The sequence below is a fragment of the Schistocerca piceifrons genome, chromosome 2, assembly GCF_021461385.2.
Source record: "Schistocerca piceifrons isolate TAMUIC-IGC-003096 chromosome 2, iqSchPice1.1, whole genome shotgun sequence".
In the NCBI taxonomy this organism is placed as follows: Eukaryota; Metazoa; Arthropoda; class Insecta; order Orthoptera; family Acrididae; genus Schistocerca; species Schistocerca piceifrons.
Genome location: NC_060139.1, coordinates 100,814,484 through 100,835,869, shown reverse-complemented (window position 1 = coordinate 100,835,869; position 21,386 = coordinate 100,814,484). Strand labels below are relative to the sequence as shown.

The window sequence follows — 21,386 nt, the reverse complement described above, 5'->3', positions numbered from 1 at the left end:
CACATCACGGCTCCGGACTGAAGCGCCTAGAACCGCGAGACCACCGCGGCCGGCTGTAGCTTGCTGTCCAGGTTTCGAGAGGGTGCGTTTCTGGATGAGGTATCGAATACATTGCTTCCCCCTAGTTTTACCTCCCGAGGAGATCACGAGTGTAAAATTAGAGAGATCCGAGCACGCACGGAGGCTTTCCGGCAGTCGTTCTTCCCGCGAACAATACGCGGCTGGAACAGGAAAGGGAGGTAATGACAGTGGCACGTAAAGTGCCCTCCACCATACACCGTTGGGTGGCTTGCGGAGTGTAAATGTAGATGTAGATAGCTATCGTCACCGGGTATTTTGTTCGTCCGAACATTACACGTGACGACGGCTTGTGAAGTACGCAGACGAAGGATTAATGGTCTTTGGAGTAGCTCGATTTCCTTTGGAATGCTGCCAAACCCGGGCGAAAACGATCCGCGTGGAAAGAGCCGCGTCTGGCCGAGAAACAAACCCACGCGGCTGCTGGAAGCTGGCGCCCGAGGGCAGCGCGTCATGCGAGCGTGCAAACGACGCGGGTCGGCGAGAGGGATTCCCGCGGCGGTGCGCATGCGCGACGTGGCACAACCGGAACCCGGAGAGCGGCGCGCGGCAGTGCAGCGCCCGGCGGCCGGTCAGCAGTGAACAGACGGCGGTCTGCGGGCAGCGGAGCATGCGGCTGCCGCTCCTGGTAGCCCTAGCCTTCGCCTTCGCCATCGCCCTCGCAGCACGCGCCGCAGCGCTGCAGCCCGTGGGCAGCTGCTGCGCGCCGAGCTTCAGCTATGACGCCACCATCTGGGCGTGCGTGCCCGACGCCAACCACACGACGGACGCCGGCGATGACTTCCTCAACCTCACCGCGGCGCCTGGCGAATATACCACGGAGCCGCTTCCCACAACCGACGTCACGCTACTGCAGAGTGACCCCTCGTCCGGCAGACGAGAGGAGGAAACTGTGGAGAACGCTTACAACGGTAGTGTCGGCGCCACTAGTGAAGCCGCCGTGACCTGGGGCTACGCGGAAGACTCTGGACCGGTATCCGGCGTCTTCGAGGACGTCACAACCGACTGGGACGTTATGCTGGCGAACTCGACGGACGAGCGGCTCCCCGACACGAGCGCGATGCTGGTGCCGGAGAACTGCGAGAAGGGGGCGCTGGTGGACGTGCCGGAGGACCAGCCGCTGCCGGAGGGCGTGGGTCGCTGCCTCGCCGGTGACGGCCTCGTCAGGGTGTGTGTCGACGCCGAGGAATACTGTGCCAGCCACTACTGCCTGCCCAAGTGCTGCCCGCACGGTCAGAGCTTGGTAAGTGCCACAATCCTTCTTCACATCTTCAGATCACAGTGACTGCAATTCTGGACCATGCGTCGTCTCGCTTGCAATAGACGTCTAACATTCTGCGTGGTGTCTGTTTGTTCTAAGCCGTGTTTCCCTACCACTTTCGCGCAACGACGCTCTGAGCGTGTTTTGTAGGGAATTGACTAGTTTGAACCTGGGACCTGTTGCTGGTAAGGAGACGCCAGACCACACATGACATGTAGAGTTCAGAAGAGTTCAGTGAGACTAGCGATGATATAATCAAATACTTAAGATTTCAGCGTCAGCTCCACTGCACTCGCTGTAAAAGAATCTTAATACTAATTAAATTTAGTGGAAGGGGTTGAAGGCTTTCCTATTTTTAATTAGCTGGTAAAATAACGTCGAAAAAGCAGTTAAGTTAACCATTGGAATTTTTATTCTACTCACAAAACATTGTTTATAAATTTCACTATTGATAAAAGGAAATATTTTAATACAGGATGATAAAAACCAACTGCGTTCAACAAAAATGTGAACGAATATTCCCTGAATGGGTTTCCAAGTTCTATAATGGATCGAAGGATGACCTATGCCATATCACATCTATAATCTAGGTTTAAATGAAGCTTTATAAAAGAGAAAACTATCAAAAATGGTCTACAGTGACCCTCAATTATCTTTAATTACTTATTTAACTTGTCGTAAATTACAGTGGCTGATGTGGTTTCTCAATAACTATATAACAAAAAAATCATCCCGTTTCAGATTTTAACTCCTAATAGCAAATGTGAATACCACGAAGTTCAATTGACGATCGACACTAGTATTATGTAATAAGGGGGTGTAACAGATGAGACTTCTGCAGTTCTGAGTGAAGGCTTATGCGCTCTCATGTGGCATCGCGTGCGTTCATTACCTTGTCGTTGATTAGGCAGTATCAGAGGGCGGCGGGCGGCGCAGCTCCACACACCTCGCCATCTAGGAAGCAACTCCTCTCTAACCTCTCCTTACTACAATTTACCAAAGCTGGTTTAAGAAAAAGGTATGTGGCTGTGTTTTTAACTGACCAATCAGGGTCTCAATGTTAACCTTAAGCTCCGCCTACAAAAATTCTGTCTATCCAATGAGAAACGTTATACTTTTCGTGGTGGGGCAATGTTTTTAACGTTTGCAACGAAACAGACACGCGTATAGTCTCACGCTAAAACTTGCAGCTGGTGTGGCCATTTTAGCGTTATCGTAAGATCTATACTGTTCTTCTGGAGGGCTCTATCTCTTAACATGGGCTGGCGGGTGGTCTTGGCGGTCGGCCGACGATGTGGGTGTCCGTCCCATATCGTAGGGCCTTCTAGCTTAACATGGTTCTGCTCTCGGCGTCTGTTGTCGTTTCTCCCCTCGGAACTGCGTCTGTTTCACGGTGGGAAGGTATGACATGCATTTAGGCGTTCTTGTGTTAGTTTGTGGTATTCCATTTGCTCACTCGTTGATCGTATTACTTTGGTTAATTTAATGTCAGGATTTGTTCGGAACTATGTGACATAATGTCGGATTTGCTATCATGTCAGGGTTTTCATGGAAGGTGTTGGATTTGCCTGACACCTTACAGACGCAGAGAAACCACCCTCGTCATTTATTTTGCCGGTATATTTGTTGATCTTCTTTTTTAAGCAAATCCAGGCATTTGTGCTGAACCGAGATTCGAACCTGGTTTTCCCGCTTATCGCGAACGGCCGTCTTACCATTAGACTGTCCGAGCACGTTTCACAGCCAGACGCAAACTTCCATATGTCGTCAACCATGTGTCTACAAACTGCACCTGTACATCCATTATGTATACATTTTTAGTTGAAAGTTGACTGCCCAGTGTTGGCGCATACATACGATAGTGCAGTACCTGTTGTCAGACGTACGATGCAATATTCCTTCGGATATGCATGAATGTCCGAGGGAACATTGCGTCATATATCAGAACAACTGCCAAGATGAGAAACGTAGAAGTAGATATCCTCGGTGTAACAAAGCAGCTTAAATCACTTAATAAAGGCTAGGCCTTCGGTCCAGATTGTATACCAGTCAGGTTCCTTTCAGAGTATGCTAATAAAATAGCTCCATATTTAGCAATTATATACAACCACTCGCTCACAGAAAGATCCGTACCTAAGGACTGGAAAATTGCTCAAGTCACACCAATACCCAAAAAGGGAAGTAGGAGTAATCCGCTGAATTACAGGCCTATATCACTAACGTCGATTTGCAGTAGGTTCAAATGGTTCAAATGGCTCTGAGCACTATGGGACTCAACTGCTGTGGTTATCAGTCCCCTAGAACTTAGAACTACTTAAACCTAACTAACCTAAGGACATCACACACATCCATGCCCGAGGCAGGATTCGAACCTGCGACCGTAGCAGTCGCACGGCTCCGGACTGCGCGCCTAGAACCGCGAGACCACCGCGGCCGGCGATTTGCAGTAGGGTTTTGGAACATATACTGTATTGAAACATCATAAAGTACCTCGAAGAAAACGATTTATTGACACATAGTCAGCACGGATTCAGCAAATATCGTTCTTGTGAAACACAACTAGCTCTTTATACTCGTAAACTAATAAGTGCTATGGACAGGGAATGTCAAATTGATTCCATATTTTTAGATTTCCAGAAGGCTTTCGACGCCGTCCTCACAAGCGTCTTCTAACCAAACTGCGTGCCTACGGAGTATCACCTCAGTTGTGCGACTGGATTCGTGACTTCCTGTCACAAAGGTCACAGTTCGTAGTAATAGAAGGAAAGTCATCGAGTAAAAAAGAAGTAATATCCGGCGTTCCCCAAGGAAGTGTTATAGGCCCCCTATTGTTCCTGATCTATATTAACGACATAGGAGACAATCTCAGTAGCCGTCTTAGATTGTTTGCAGATGATGCTGTCATTTACCGTCTTGTAAAGTCATCAGATGACCAAAACGACTTGCAAAATGATTTAGATAAGATATCTGTATGGTGCGAAAAGTGGCAATTGACCCTGAATAAGGAAAAGCGTGAAGTTATTCGCATGAGTACTAAAAGAAATCAGCTAAATTTCGATTACGTGATAAGTCACACAAATCTGAAGACTGTAAATTCAACTAAATACTTAGGGATTACAATTACAAATACCCTAAATTGGAACGATCACATAGATAATATTGTGGGTAGAGCACACCAAAGACTACGATTCATTGGCAAAACACTTAGAAGGTGCAACAGGTCTACTAAAGAGACTGCTTACACCACGCTTGTCCGCCCTGTTCTGGAGTATTGCTGTGCGGTGTGGGATCCGAATCAGGTGGGACTGACGGATGACATCGATAAAGTACAAAGAAGGGCAGCTCGTTTTCTATTATCGCGAAATAGGAGAGATAGTGTCACAGACATGGTACGTGAATTGGAGTGGCAATCATTAAAACAAAGGCGTTGTTCGTTGCGATGGGATCTTCTCATGAAATTTCAATCTCCAGTTTTCTCCTCCGATTGCGAAAACATTCTGTTGGCACCCACCTACATAGGGAGAAATGACCATCACGATAAAATAAGAGAAATCAGGGCTCGCACAGAAAAATTTAAGTGCTCGTTTTTCCCGCGTGCTGTTCGAGAGTGCAACGGTAGAGAGACAGCTTGAAGGTGGTTCTCTGAACCCTCTGCCAGGCACTTTATTGTGAACAGCAGAGTAATCACGTAGACGTATATGTAGATGTACATGTAGACGTAGACACCGCAGTACCGTACGCTAACGTTTTGGGACCAGGCCAGTTAATATTTGAGGATTCTCATACCTGCTAAGTGAAACTAATCAGTAAATCAAATAACACACGTCATGTGGCGGTTTGTCTGTGCATTATTCAAGCCTGAAGACTTTCGTGGTCACGGTCATTGAAGGTAAAATCTTCTAGGATTTTAGGCCGCGTCTGTTACACTTCAATTTCGTCTACGCAATAGACGTTTTGACCCTTCAGCTGGAGTCTTCTTCAAAATCTTCTAGAGTTCGCAGACACGTGAACACTGCCCGACAGTGAACACCAGAAGATCCTGAAGGATATCACAGCAGATAGGTCGAAACCGTCGATCGCTTAAAAGATATTGAAGACGGACATGACGCGATCTGACACCCTAGTAGTCTTTCATAATTAATGCCAAGTTTTAGGAACCGTCGGCTCTTTTGTTATAATAAATAAACAAACACCGTCAGGGTACATTTTTTCATTACCGATTATCGGTTTCTATCTGTGCTGCAGATCACCAGGTCTAAGCTGGAACACGAAAAGCGGCAACAACAATAAAAATTGGGGAATTATGATGTTACAAACACTACGCTCAAAGTATGTGCAAATAACAACAAAATATTATGAACCGACAGATAATTGGCACCAAAAATTATTATACCAATGTTGCCGAACTGCACTTTGTGGCACAAGGTATGTGTGGTTTGATAATATTTTGTTATCTGTGCAGTCTTTGAGCGTCAAGTTAGTAGTATCAAGTGTAATTTTCGTTGTTGTTGTCCTTGTTCTTGTCCCATCTTTGACATGAAGATGATCTGCAACGCAATTTTAAACTGCTAACTGGTAAGGAAAAGCTGTGATCCAAACGATGTTTTTTCTTTAGAGAAATAGGTTTTATCTTTCTGTACATTAGCAACACTCTTTATGCAGGGGGTACCAAAATTCCCGTTACAAACGTCTAGACTTGTAGAGTGTAATGAGCAGATCATATTCTGAATTGGAACTCATTTGAAAACACGTTGGTAACGCGACCACATTTACAAGTAATTGATTAGGCGTGACCAAGTATATAACATTTTTTTACAATTCCACTCATTAAAAGCCAAAGCAATTGGTCGTGTACTTGTTGACGGATACTCTTCAACGTGATACTTTGCGGCCTCTTCCAATTCGGGTGTGCGACGTCAACCTGTTAACGTCACGCCTCTTAACGGCGAAGGTACCCTCTCTCGAAGGCGTTGCGCAACTGTGGCGAAAATGAGGCTCGAACCAGGTCAGAGAGGACACCAAATGACATCAACCGATCCGTCACCCCACCCCCCCACCCCTCTCTCCCCACCATGACCACCCTGTTGCATACCTACCTAGCAAACATATTTTCAGACGGCTATACCGAGGAAACAGTAGGTTTCTGGACATGGGTTCCTATTCAAGCTATTATGTACTCACTCCCTTCTACAAGTCCTTGAAGTTCGTAACCGGAATTTCCGAACGCACTGTGTTGTTAGTAATCAGCTGTAAGAATATATTCTTACCAAGCAAAGCGGCAGCAGCTGTTGAATAATCATTTATTAGAGCAACCGGTTTCGCAGCACTAAAGCTGCATCATCAGGTACAACTGAATAGAAAAAACAGATGGAGGAAAAAATTTTAAAAATTTTTGCAATAGTTACAGTGAAAGCAATATGTAACTTCAATGCTATTTAAACACTAAATATACGAAAGGGACAACAAACCTCAAGAGAATCGGTACACAATAAGCAGAATACTCACACACAAACCATTTACAGCAAAATGTAGAGATTATTGGAGGCCCTCACTCACGCTCAGTAATGCTATATTAAAACGTGCTTGAAAGAACGGGAGTCAAAATAAGAGAGGCGGAATGAAGGAGACGGTCATAGTAAATGACTCAAGTTCTAAGGAGAAACACGGAGAGTCATATAATAAAAATTTTATCAGTCAGATCAAGGACTGGATAAAACTCGTAAAAGTCTGTTGTATGACGCTGGCCCTGAGGAAATAACCAAAATATCGTGTACGACCATGAAATGTACACTAAAACCATATGATACAGAAGACCATAACGAAAATAAACGAGCAGAAGGTAAAATGAGTAGCAAGGAAAACAAACTAAATCGAAGAATAAAAACCCTAGCTGTTACCGTATGCTACAAACGTATCACGGCGAGAATAAGAACGAGGCGATACCAACTGAATACTGAGCAGACGGACAAGTGACGAGTTGACAGGCAAGCGCGAAGCAACCCGGGAATAGGCGGCGCGACAAGATGACAGAAAGAAACTATTTAATAAAACCCGAATGTCGGGACGCGTCCATACATTCATAGCGGTATACTAAAAAAAAGTAACGAAAATATACGAAAGTAATTTGATAATACATAAACACGGCAAGTAAAAATTATTTATTGATATGAAGACTGTCGACATTAGCAAGTACTGTACATTTCGGTGTCTTAATTCCGTTTTGCTGTTTAATGTATATTCCAGTCGGCGGTTACCAACCCGTAGAATGTCAATTTCCTCAAGTATATTCAAAGTATGACCTTCATTCTGGCGATGAAAAATTTATGAAGCTCTGGACCAATTGGTAATTCTGAACCCGTGTCCATTTGTACTTAATGCTGACCTCAAGTGCGTAAAATTCAAATGCTCACGAAACCTGATCTCAAAATTCCTATCGGTTTGACGAACGTATTTCATGGGTCAATTGTCGCACCTGGTGCAATATACTGCAATAGCTGAATATTTCGGATTTGTTGCTTTCTCGCTACGCCTACACTCATCTCGAACGTCTCGAAGAATGAAGCAAGCTGGTTTTATACTTTTTCTCCTCAACCTGTAACAAAACTCATAGGAATTTAATTATCCTGCGTTTGTCTCGGAGAAGGAGGGGCAGGCCGGTGTGGCCGTGCGGTTCTAGGCGCTTCAGTCTGGAACCGCGTGGCCGCTACGGTCGCAGGTTCGCATCCTGCCTCGGCCATGGATGTGTGTGATGTCCTTAGGTTAGTTAGGTTTAAGTAGTTCTACGATCTAGGGGACTGATGACCACAGATGTTACGTCCCATAGTGCTCAGAGCCATTTGAACCATTTTTGAGCAGGAGGGTACATTAAAAACGTCTAATTTCCCATCGATGTTCGAAATTAATTTATTTTAATTCTGTAGCTAGATGCGTTCCTGTAGCCGTGTACACAAGCTACCCAAAGCGAGGCAAGCCCTGTACACAGTTCTCTGAGAACTGTATACACAGTTTCAAAGACGATCATAGGATTTCATATCGCTGTATCTACATTAATTAACAAAGGAATCTCGGGTGGATTTTAACTTACAAATCGAATGAAGAGATTTCTTATTCGCCGGTTGTAAATTGCCGGTTGATGTAGCGCCGGTAGAAGTCTGCGTTGTGTCACTATGTCCAGAGAGCCTTTATATCTAGTTCATTCTCTCGCCCCTTCAATGTACGAAGTGCGTCGACATACTAATAACAGAGCAACAAGAGGCTTTTTGCGTTCTCCCTTTTTACAATTGTAACTAATTTAAGCTGCGTGGCTTAGTTGCCATCGAGAATACGTCACTACAGAAGCGTGCGGATATCTCACTGCGCTACTGGCCCGTAATTTCATGTAAAAATTGTCATTGGCATTATGGAGCATACACTTGCTATGCTGGTGATAAAAAATATGCATTCTCGGGGATATGTTATATTCTATGACTAAACTGTACATGAACATGGTTATACACTGCTGAGCAAAACTTAAGGGCGAAAGTAACGTTCACGTGGTGTGTCACTCCCAAATAACAAAAAAAACTTCGCCCAACGGGTCCGACCTGCCGCCGTGCCATCCTCACCCCACAGGCGTCACTGGATGCGGATATGGAGGGGTATGTATGTGGTAGGCACACCGCTCTCCCGGCCGTATGCCTGTTTATGAGACCGGAGCCGCTACTTCTCAAAATGGCTCTGAGTACTACGGGACTTAACTTCTGAGGTCATCAGCTTCCTAGAACTTAGAACTACTTAAACCTAACTAACCTAAGGACATCACATACATCCACGCCCGAGGCAGGATTCGAATCTGCGACCGTAGTGGTCGCGCAGTTCCAGACTGTAGCGCCTAGAACCACTCGGTCACCCCGGCCGGCCGCCACTTCTCAGTCAAGTAGCTCCTCAGCTTGCCTCCCAAGGGCTGAGTGCACACCGCTCGGCAGCGCTTAACTTCGTGATCTGACGGGAACCGGTGATACAACTGCAGCAAGGCCGTTGACCTCCCAAATAACATAGCTCAATGAAACCTGGAGCGTACATGGAAAGAACAGCTGCAGTATATTAGAGAAGGTAACTGAAATAAGTATGCAGTGAGATAAAGAGAAATGACACGTTTATTCAAAGGCAATAATTACAGTGAAGTCACAGCTATTCATAATGGTTCCTGGACTTTACAAAAGGCGGGAAATGGTTCTTCATAGGGTGTGTGATTACCATGGACGTCAATGCATGCTCTGCACAGTGCTGTCACGCTGGCCAAGAGTTTGCTAAGGAGTTGTTGTAGTGGGGCGTTCCATTTCTGCATCAGTGCGGTTGACAACTGGTGATGGTCGTTGTTGCAGGTGGACGTGCTCGATGGGATGTAAGTTGAAAGACAGTTTAGGCTAGGCCAGTCAACGAATGTCCTCTCGTTCAAAGCTCTCCTTCACCTGCGGTGTTCGATAGGGCCGCACATTCTCAATCATTAAAATGAAGTGAGGGCCGAATGCACCCCTGCACGTCAAGAAGGAGTACAGTGACACATTAGCTTCGACGGGTGAGTGAACCGTGTTCAAAGATTTAGATGTCAGTACGCTCAGTTAACAGTACGCCTCCCGACACCGTAACACCTGGACAACCAAAGCGATCACGTTCGACAATGTTCCTGGGTGCATTACATGTTCTCACCTCTCGCCATGTGAGGGTACGTTCAGAACTGTTGAACACGATGGTTCTGGTAGTCGTGTCATTGTGTGAGGAGGCATAATGTTGCATGGTCGTGTTGACCTTCAAGTCATTGCAAACGGTACACCCAGCGTTCAGCGTTCTACATCTACATTTATACTACGCAAGCCACCCAATGGTGTGTGGCGGAGGGCACTTTACGTGCCACTGTCATTACCTCCCTTTCCTGTTCCAGTCGCGTATGGTTCGCGGGAAAAACGACTGCCGGAAAGCTTCCGTGCGCGCTCGATCTCTCTAATTTTACATTCGTGATCTCCTCGGGAGGTATAAGTAGAGGGAAGCAATATATTCGATACCTCATCCAGAAACGCACCCTCTCGAAACCTGGACAGCAAGCTACACCGCGATGCAGAGCGTCTCTCTTGCAGAGTCTGCCACTTCAGTTTGTTAAACATCTCCGTCACGCTATCACGCTTACCAAATAACCCTGTGACGAAACGCGCCGCTCTTCTTTGGATCTTCTCTATCTCCTCCGTCAACCCGATCTGGTACGGATCCCACACTGATGAGCAATACTCAAGTATAGGTCGAACGAGTGTTTTGTGAGCCACCTGCTTTGTTGATGGACTACATTTTCTAAGCACTCTCCCAATGAATCTCAACCTGGCACCCGCCTTACCAACAATTAATTTTATATGATCATTCCACTTCAAATCGTTCCGCACGCATACTCCCAGATATTTTACAGAAGGAACTGCCACCAGTGTTTGTTGCGCTATCATATAATCATACAATAAAGGAGCCTTCTTTCTATGTATTCGCAATACATTACATTTGTCTATGTTAAGGGACAGTGGCCACTCCCTGCACCAAGTGCCTATCCGCTGCAATTTTCTAATGCTGCAACTTCTCTGTATATTACAGCATCATCCGCGAAAAGCCACATGGAACTTCCGACACTATCTACTAGGTCATTTATATATATATTGTGAAAAGCAATTTTCCCATAACACTCCCCTGTGGCACGCCAGAGGTTACTTTAACGTCTGTAGACGTCCACCCATCAGTCGTCAAAGGCGCTGGCGGAGGAATGGAACGTCGTATCACAAGAACTCCTTATCATCCGTGTGGTCAGCATGCAAGCACGTTGCAGAGCATGAATTGCCGTCCTTGGTGATCATACACCTTATGTTCCCCTGTTTGTTATGTCCAGGGGACGAGCAGCTCGTGGTCTCGCGGTCGCGATCTCGCTCTCGAGCACAAGGTCCCGGGTTCGATTCCGTGCGGGGTCAGGGATTTTTTTCCCCTGCCTCGAGATGTCTGCGTGTTTGTGTTGTCCTCATCATTTCATCCTCATTCGTGAAAGTGGCGAGATTGGGCTGAGAAAAGGTTGGGAATTTGTACGGGCGCTGATAACCACGCAGTTGAGCGCCTCATAAACCAAACATCATCATCATCATCCAGGGGACGATAATGAAGCGCTGTCACTTCAGTTTGATTATGGTCTAAAACTGACATGGTGAGACCGTGGCTGTGTACAATTAATGTGGGCTAATTCTTACAAAGAAGAAGACAGCACCCAGCCACTATTAATACTGCTATTTATTTAGATAAATAGCGCCGTTACCCGTTTCGAACTGGCAAGTTCAACATCAGACGGCTGTTCTCATGATTTTATAAATCTGCATTCTTTGTGATAACTTCACATGTGGCAAATTCTTTTTGGTGTGTGTGTGTGTGTGTGTGTGTGTGTGTGTGTGTGTGTGTGTGTGTGGTGCTTCGCACAATGTGGTGATGTACAAATTACATAAGTGTTGGATATATTTTGGAATATTCGAAAAATACAATCCTGCAACTTCGCAACAAAATCGCGCCGAATTTTCGGCGGCAACAACACACCAAAAAATACTTCGCCACAGTGGAAGAATAAAAATCGAAAATGGACGATAATGTAAAGTGTATCTTGAAAATCATGTGAACAGCCGTCTGATGGTGAACTTGCCAGTTCGAAACCGGTAACGCAGCTATTTACCTAAATAAATAGCAGACTTAATAGTGGCTGGTTGCTGTCTTCTTCTTTCTAAGAATTAACCTACATTAGTTATTGTCTTTAAACAATGTGTACTTCCTGTTCGTCTCACCAAATATTCTTTTGAGTTACCGTCTATAGCATACTGTAGCAGTTGTTTCTACGTATGGACCAATTTTCATCGAACTATTTTACTTGTCAGTGGCACTTCATGTGAAAGTTACTTTCGTCCTCAACCTTCACTCACCAGCGTATTACTGCTATGCTCCAGGAGAATTCGCTGGTCATGTTCTGTAACAGAAGAGACGAAGCCGTTACGAGAATTGTAGACACCACTGAAAACTATCACACAAATTAACGCACCAAGCGAAGTGTTATAAAGCCAAAAATCCGGAAACTTTGTTCAGAAGGAAAGGGAGGAAACATTTCCAGTCGGCGACAAGCCTGAATTAGAAGGATGGGGAAGAATATCCCGCATTTTTCCCAAGGAACTACAAAAAATGGCTCTGAGCACTACGGGACTTAACATCTGAGGTCATCAGTCCCCTAGAACTTAGAACTACTTAAACCTAACTAACCTAAGGACATCACACACAGCCATGGCCCGAGGCAGGATTCGAAACTGCGACCGTAGCGGTCGCGCGGTTCCAGACTGAAGCGCCTAGAACCGCTCGGCCACAACGACCGGCCAAGGAACTACATTCAGCCTATAAGTGGTCTAAACAAATGGAGAGAAGCCTAAATCTGAATAAGCAGACAGAGATCTGAAGTTCACGCCTTAACCATTGCACCCCTTTAACCAGTGTAAATTTATTAAAGAGACGCTGTAAAAATGACTAAAGAAATCCGTCTACATTTTTAGTCTTATTCCTTCTTTCTAGAAGAAAAAAGCAAACGTTGAATTGCGTAAAGAGTATGTTTACATGGCATTTCATTCAGTGAGATACTGGCCTCGCATTCTGGAGTTCCTGGTTCAGATACTGCTCTCCAGTTGTGAAATGCATAGTGATGTAAACCCATACATTCACTGTCGTTTACAACCCGCATTCTGGAACAAAGAGAGTATTTTAGTTGTTAGGTGTAACACATACAGTAGAATATTACAGTAACCTCGCAATTTTTGCAGATGATGGAGTTATTTACGATGAAGCACTGTCTTAAAAAAAGAGGCAAAAAATTCAACCAGATCTTGATGTAATTTCAAAGCGATGCAGAAACTGGCAACTGCTTTGAAGGTTCAGAAATGCAGGATTGCGAACATCGTAGAACGCAAAATGTAGTATCCTGTGACTACTATAAGTCACTGATAGAGCTAGTTAACTCACACAAATGCTTCGGTGTAACAGTTTGCAGCGATATGAGATTGAATGAACACATGGGCTGAGTCTTAGGCAAAGCGGACTACACATTTTTAATCTTTTGAGAAATGCATGACACATAGCTGTTGGTATTACTTTATTATTACTAACGGTTTCGGTCATAAACCATCATCTCGATGTGAAAGACTGAACGATACTACTCACGTGTCACAAACTGACATGGAAACACATTTACGGGTATACTCATTACAACTGTGCACATATAGCAAAACGAGATTTTTTTCATAATGAATTTTCGCTTTGCTAGATGTGCACAGTTGTAATGAGTACACCAGTTCGTGTGACATGACAGTAGTATTATTCATTCTTCGGTACCAAAATGATAGTCTATTACCGAAATGGGGGCTAATAATAAATTAATACAACATCGTTACATTATGCATTTTTCAAAACATATTAGTGTTGTTGATAGCTGCATGAAGTAAATGTTTAACATTTTGATTCATTGGTAGAATAAGGAAAAACAACCCGTCTACAAAGGAGATTTCCTTAAAACCTCTTGTGCGATCCATCCTAGAATACTGCTCTACTGCGTGGGACATGCATCAAATAGGACTAACACTGGACTTTGTACCTGTACAAAGAAGGGTGACATAAATGGCCACAAGTTCGTTTGAGTCATGAGAGAGCGTCAGAGATATGCTGCAAAAAACCTAAACTTGACCCTGGACGTCTGTTTCCGCGCAAGCCCACTTACAAAGTTTCAAGTCTGTTTGGCGAGGTATCTAGGAAAATACTACAGCCTCTTGCGTATGGCTCCTGCAGGGACTGAGAAGATACATTTAGTCTAACTGTAGGACCCACAGAGATCCTTAAGCAGTCATTCTCTCCGTGCTCCGTACACGAATGGAACAATGAGAAGTATTCTCTGTCATCCAATTCACAGTTGTTGCCGATAATGTGTGTAGGTGTACAAATGACACAGTTCTAGTATTTTTTTCCTACGTCTCAACGAGGAGTTTAGGTCTTAACAGTTCGACTGCAGCTAGGATATTAGAAACGGAGCAAAAGATGTGAGTGGGAAGTGACAGAGAAGCAAAAAAGCCACGTTTTGTCCGAAGGAACCAACCCGGCCCTAGTGGCATTGAACAAATTAAACCTTAAAAATCGACATTGAAATGAAATACACTACTGTCCATTAAAATTGCTACATCAAGAAGAAATGCAGATGATAAACGGGTATTCATTGGCCAAATATATTATACTAGAACTGACATGTGATTACATTTTCACGCAATTTGGGTGCATAGATCCTGAGAAATCAGTACCCAGAACAACACCTCTGACCGTAATAACGGCCTTGATACGCCTGGGCATTGAGTCAAACAGAGCTTGGATGGCGTGTACAGGTACAGCTGCCCATGCAGCTTCAACACTAATACCGCAGTTCATCAAGAGTAGCGACTGGCGTATTGTGACGAGCCAGTTGCTCGGCCACCATTGACCAGACGTTTTCAATTTGTGTGACATCTGCAGAATGTGCTGCCCAGGGCAGCAGTCGAACATTTTCTGTATGCAGAAAGGCCCGTACAAGACCTGTAACATGCGGTCGTGCATTATCCTGCTGAAATGTAGGGTTTCGTAGGGATCGAATGAAGGGTAGAGCCACGGGTCGTAACACATCTGAAATGTAACGTCCACTGTTGAAAGTGCCGTCAATGCGAACAAGAGGTGAGCGAGACGTCTCACCAATGGCACCCCATACCATCACGCCGGGTGATACGCCAGTATGGCGATGACTAGAACACGCTTCCAATGTGCGTTCACCGCGATGTCACCACACACGGATGCGACCATCATGATGCTGTATACAGAACCCGGATTCATCCGAAAGAATGACGTTTTGCCATTCGTGCACCCAGGTTCGTCGTTGAGTACACCATCGCAGGCGCTCCTGTCTGTGATGCAGCGTCAAGAGTAACCGCACCCATGGTCTCCTAGCTGATAGTCCATGCTGCTGCAAACGTCGTCGAACTGCTCGTGCAGATGGTTGTTGTCTTGGCAAACGTCCCCATCTGTTGACTCAGGGATCGAAACGTGGCTGCACGATCTGTTACAGCCATGCGGATAAGATGCCTGTCATCTCGACTGCTAGTGATACGAGACCGTTGGCATCAAGCACATCGTTCCGTATTACCCTCCTGAACCTACCGATTCCATATTCTGCTAGCAGTCATTGAATCTCGACCAACGCGAGCAGCAATATCGCGATACGATAAACCGCAATCGCGATAGACTATAATCCGACCATTATCAAAGTCGGAAACGTGATGGTACGCATTTCTCCTCCTTACACGAGGCATCACAACAACATTTCACGCCGGTCAACTGCTGTTTGTGTATGAGAAATCGGTTGAAAACTTTCCTCATGTCAGCATGTTGTAGGTGTCGCCACCGGTGCCAACTTGTGTGAATGCTTCGAAAAGCTAATCATTTGCATATCACATCATCTTCTTCCTGTCGGTTAAATTTCGCATCTGTAGCACGTCACCTTCGTGGTGTAGCAATTTTAATGGGCCGTGTATAAAAATATGCTTCAGCACGGATATGAAAAATAATTATGTTTTTATAAAAATCATGCCAGTCCTTAGTCACTGCCAGAAATTTCTACCAGATGTCCCTATTTAAACGCAAAAGGTGTAGTAGCTAATTTTTTTGCTGAGGATCACCAAATCAGACGCAACAGTTGTATAATTGACAGATGCGTAGTAGCCTTTGTTGGGAGACGATTAGGGTCAGTAACAAGAGGTCTCAAGCTTGCAGAGTCACGAACTTGCATGGTCAAATCTTGTGTCGTTGTCCGGCATTGACTCTGCACGATATCAAAGCGCGTTGCTGCCTCTCCAGTGACCGCAACACGCAGTCGCGCCCTGCTACTCGCGCACCGCAGTGGCCGGTGACTGCACTTCTCCGAACGCTGCCTAACGGCGCTCCTGTAAGACTTGTCGCTGCTACGGGTCACGTGGTACGCTAATGGATGAAAAGCACGTACTCGCTAGTGCCTATACGACAATACGTGCAGGGAAAAAAAGCTGTTGGATCTATTGTATCGATGTTGCTGAAAGCGTTTCTTACTTCAAGTTACTTCAGAAACGAGATGCTGAGTCACTAACGTACGCGGACAAGGAGAAAATCTCACGGCTTGGCATTGAAGGACAGTACTTTTATGCATTTATTTCCATGTCATACCCTCTTAACTTCACGCCCTTTATTCAATGTTTTTCCACTGAGCAGACTCGACGACTGATACTGAGAACTCAGTAAAATAACCATTTACAACCACTATCGGGCTAAAAAGTGTTCCAGACGCAAACTTCTCTACCGTTTTTTTATTTTGCTGATATTTTTTCTTTTGTTTAAGTGGTTCCTTCTCGTGTGATTTTTTTCATCTGGTTAGTTAAAATGACTTTCGGTGTGTCTGCAAGTTACTGCTTTCTTTTTTAACTGATAAACAGTAAAAAGAGACACTTTGGAATATCAGAAACTACTAGCCATAACCTTTCCGGTAGATATAGACGATTTCAGTGACACGAGATAAAAACTAATCGTAGGGGTGTGGAAAAGAAAACTCAGGTACAGATGTGCGGCAACAAGTGGACATGCTGGATGAGTAAATGTTAAGCCTGGTCAAGAGACAAAAAGATGGTTCAAATGGCTCTGAGCACTATGGGACTTAACATCTGTGGTCATCAGTCCCCTAGAACTTAGAACTACGTAATCCTAACTAACCTAAGGACATCACACACATCCATGCCCGAGGCAGGATTCGAACCTGCGACCGTAGCAGTCACGCGGCTCCAGACTGAAGCGCCTAGAAACGCACGGCCACACCGGGCGGCTGGTCAAGAGACGCATGAATCCGTGGACAAGTAGAATAGATAAAGAAAGTAGGCACATAGCAGGAAAATTGCAGAAGGCAAAAGAACTTTCTATAAAAATATGCAGCCGTTGAAATCCAAGAATATGAACTTCGAGAGCAGAATGGGATTCATGAAAAGCTATGTGTGGGTGCAGTTCTCTAAGAGTGTGGAACATAGACAATGGGGAAGACAGAAATGAAACGTGCAAATGCGTGGTCTCACGGAGACATGAACCAATAAAGTTTTCTCGGGGTTCCAGCCGTGTCAAGCCACAAGCTTTTGGACGAATGTCTTGCTGACTGTGGTGACGTCATCACTTGACAATTGCCGAAGCCCACTCCTCCGAAAGCTTGTGGATATTTAACTACTTGACACGGCTGGAATTTCGAGAAAATTTTACTAGAGATGAAACAACTAGAAGCACTCAATAAAAAGGTCTTGATCGCTTTCTCTTAGTTTCAAATAAAAGCCTTTAATATTTACGATTGAGTGAAACACGGTTTCACGTGCTTTGGCGAGGCCCACTGGCTTCCGTGCACTTTTTTGATTGCTATTTCGTGAGGAGGCTGGTTTACATCTCATCCACTGTCACAACTCGTTGTCAAAAAAAGTGAACTGGATTTTTAAGAGGTCAAGAAGTTTGCTGTTCCTATTGCGTCGCCTATTTCATACATCTTAAATGTCGATCGTCCAAAATCATATGACACTTTTTCGATGTTTTCGTTTGCTGTTTTAGTTTTGGACGTCCTTCATCTGAATGAGAGTGTAAGAAAAGGACAAGGATGCCTTTGTGAATCTTCACCTACCGAAGATGGATTTGCGTTTGCAATTAACCGGCACACCACAGAATGCTATTTAACCGGAACATAAACGACATGACTACTTCAAAAAAGCCATACAAAGAAATGCATTGCGAATACACCTAACTTATTATTAAACGATTCCCGACGTTATCGTAACAGAAGTTTAATTGATATCAACGCTATCTCTGAGGCAGCCCGAGTAATTACCCCGTTGTCCTCGTAACTTAGGATATTGACTCACGAATCCGCAATATTCCTGTTCTTTTCTAATGTAGACAGTCCTTATAGTTAGTGTCTCCCAAATTTTGAGCACTCCTAGGAACCACTGTGTATAATACGGCTCATGTGCAATATTCGGTTCACAAATGGTTCAAATCGCTCTAAGCACTATGGGACTTAACATCTGTGGTCATCAGTCCCCTAGACTTAGAACTACTTAAACCTAACTAACCTGAGGACATTACACACATCCATGCCCGAGGCAGGATTCGAACCTGCGACCGTAGCGGCAGCGCGGTTCCGGACTGAAGCACCTAGAACCGCTCAGCCACAGCGGCCGGCTTCGACAATATTGCTGCGTGGATTTCGTATTCCCTCTTCCCGCTACATGAGGATACACACTGCAACCTAAAAGCGCGTAAAAACAATTTCAAAAACATGTTCAAATGTGTGTGAAATCTTATGGGACTTAAATGCTAAGGTCATCAGTCCCTAAGCTTACACACTACTTAACCTAAATTATCCTGAGGGCAAACAGACACACCCATGCCCGAGGGAGGAGTTGAACCTCCGCCGGGACCAGCCGCACAGCTCATGACTGCAGCGCCTTTGACCGCTCGGCTAATCCCGCGCCCCAAAAACAATTTGGTACAGTTACACCTAAATACGCTATTCCTCACGCGTATTTTTTTCATCCGAAAGAACTTCTACTACAATGGGTAAAAACAGACGGCAACTAGTGTAAACAACAACGACAAATGCAGCGTAAATCTGAGCAGTCGCCTGAAGGTGAACCTGACGTTCAATACCGGTAACAACAACATTTCTGTAAATAAATAGCGTTATTAATAGTGACTGGTTGCTGTTTTCCTATTTCCAGGAATCAATTTGTATTTTGTACATAGCCGAGGCCAAAAAAAGTTTAAAAAGTCCAGCGAGGTAGCGTAGTGGTTAGTACATCGGTTTTCGGGAAGACGACGGTTCAAATCCGCGTCCGGCCATCCCGATTTAGGTTTAACTTGACTTCCATAAATCGATGCAGGAAAATTCCAGGATGGTGCACATGAAAGGATGTGACTGATTTCCTTCCCCTTCCTTGAATCATTCCAAGCTTGTGCTCCGCCTCTTATGACGTCGTTGTGGACGGGATTTAAGCCCTTATCTTCCTTTTCAAAAATTCAGTTTTCGACAAAGATAGTGTTAAGAAAGAGGCCCAATTTTTTCCACTAAACTAAGGAATTCTGCTACCTAGGCAGTGAAATAACGAGAGACGGACGGAACAAGGAGGACATCGAAAGCAGACTAGCAATGGCAAAAAGGGCATTCCTGGCCAAGAGAAGTCTACTAATATCGAATATAGGCCTTAATTTGAGGAAGAAATTTCTGAGAATGTACGTCTGGAGTACAACATTGTATGGGAGTGAAACGTGGACTGTGAGAGAACCGGAACAGAAGAGAATAGAAGCATTTGAGAGGTGGACTACAGACGAATGTTGAAAATTAGGTGAACTGATAAGGTAAGAAATGAGGAGGTTCTGTGCAGAATCGGAGCAGAACGACACTAATGTATTTAACAGGATTGACAACGACACACAAATGTGTCAGCTTACATTACGTTGACGTGGCTTAAAGCCATAATATCAGCACTTGATAATGGCCTAAGGCCGAAATTGCAATAGTGTAATAAAACTTATAACAGTCACTGGCGTAAAGATGATGTCTTTCATTGCTTCTCTGTTTCAGTTGGGGTTGGGTTGGGTTGTTTGGGGGAAGAGACCAAACTGCGAGGTCATCGGTCTCGTCTGATTAGGGAAGGGAGTCGGCCGTGCCCTTTCAGAGGAACCATCCCAGCATTTGCCTGGAGCGATTTTAGGGAAATCACGGAAAACCTAAATCAGGATGGCCGGACGCGGGATTGAACCGTCGTCCTCCCGAATGCGAGTCCAGTGTGCTACCACTGCGCCACCTCTCTCGGTCTCTCTTGTTTCAGTGCCTTACCAGTTAGGAGTTACATTTTTCTTCACCTAAAACTTCCAGGCTGATGGGCCGTGGTCAGTGTACGACATGTGACAATAAAGTAATGAGACTGATGTGAAAAAAAATGTTGCTTACCGTTTTAGCCAAGTTTAATGTTGTCACCCTCACAATACTTCCCTTTTGATTGCACACACTTTTTCCAGCGCTTCTGCCACTGATGGTAACATTTCTGGAACTCATCTTCTGTAATATCCTCCAAGACCCTCGTCACAGCTTTTTGGACATCTTGTGTTGTTTGAAAATGGTGTCCCTTGACCGCCGTTTTGACACTTGGAAATAGAAAAAAGTCGCACGGAGCTATATCTTCTGAATAAGGTGGCTGTGGTACTACTGAAATTTGAGTTTAAAAATTGCTGTACTGACAGAGCAGTATGGGATGGCGCATTATCGTGATGCAGAATCCAATTATCAGTAATGTTGGCACGGACACGAATAACTCTTTTACGAAGTCTTTCTAAAATTTCTTTGTAGTGATATTGGTTAACTGTTTGTCCAGGAGGCACCCACTCTATATGAACAATTCCCTTGGAATCAAAGAAGCACACAAGCATGCATGGTCGTTCACTGCGGTCTTCATCTTCGTTCTGCCTTCACTGAACATTTTATGCTAACGAATAACTTGAGCTCTTGACATAACCTCCTCTCCAAAAGCCTTCTGAAGCTTACCGTAAGTTGTCGTCGCGTTTTCACCCAATTTAATGCAAAAAGAAATGCCATACCGTTGCGCAATATTATGCGGTTCCGTTTCCGTGACGAGACACAAACACGTGTTAACTTATTACAGCACAGCTCACGACTGACAAGGGAACCTCCCCATCGCATCTTGCGCATGGACTACTCAGTTTGTATATTTTGCTTATTTTTTTCGTAGTTCCACACAACTTCTTCCTGTTTTCTCGATTGATCTGTGTTCAGTTTTTCAAGGCCTATCCACTGGGGAGGTTCCCTTGTGAGCAGTTGCATCGATGTGCCACTTGGACTAGAAGCAGCTGATAGACCAAGGTCAAAGATATTGTGCCTACGCAAGCCTGCAGG

The 21,386-nt window shown here is 44.7% G+C and overlaps 1 protein-coding gene across 1 annotated transcript in view; it reads left to right on the top strand.

Annotated features, from left to right (window-relative positions):
• The first annotated feature begins 657 nt into the window (after nucleotides 1-657).
• LOC124777166 overlaps nucleotides 658-21,386 on the top strand; it is a 686,524-nt gene continuing 665,795 nt past the window's right edge. Inside the window, exon 1 of the mRNA XM_047252473.1 lies at nucleotides 658-1,321. Coding sequence (XP_047108429.1) covers nucleotides 689-1,321 — 633 coding nt within the window. The 5' untranslated portion in view covers nucleotides 658-688. The remainder of the gene's footprint in view (nucleotides 1,322-21,386) is intronic.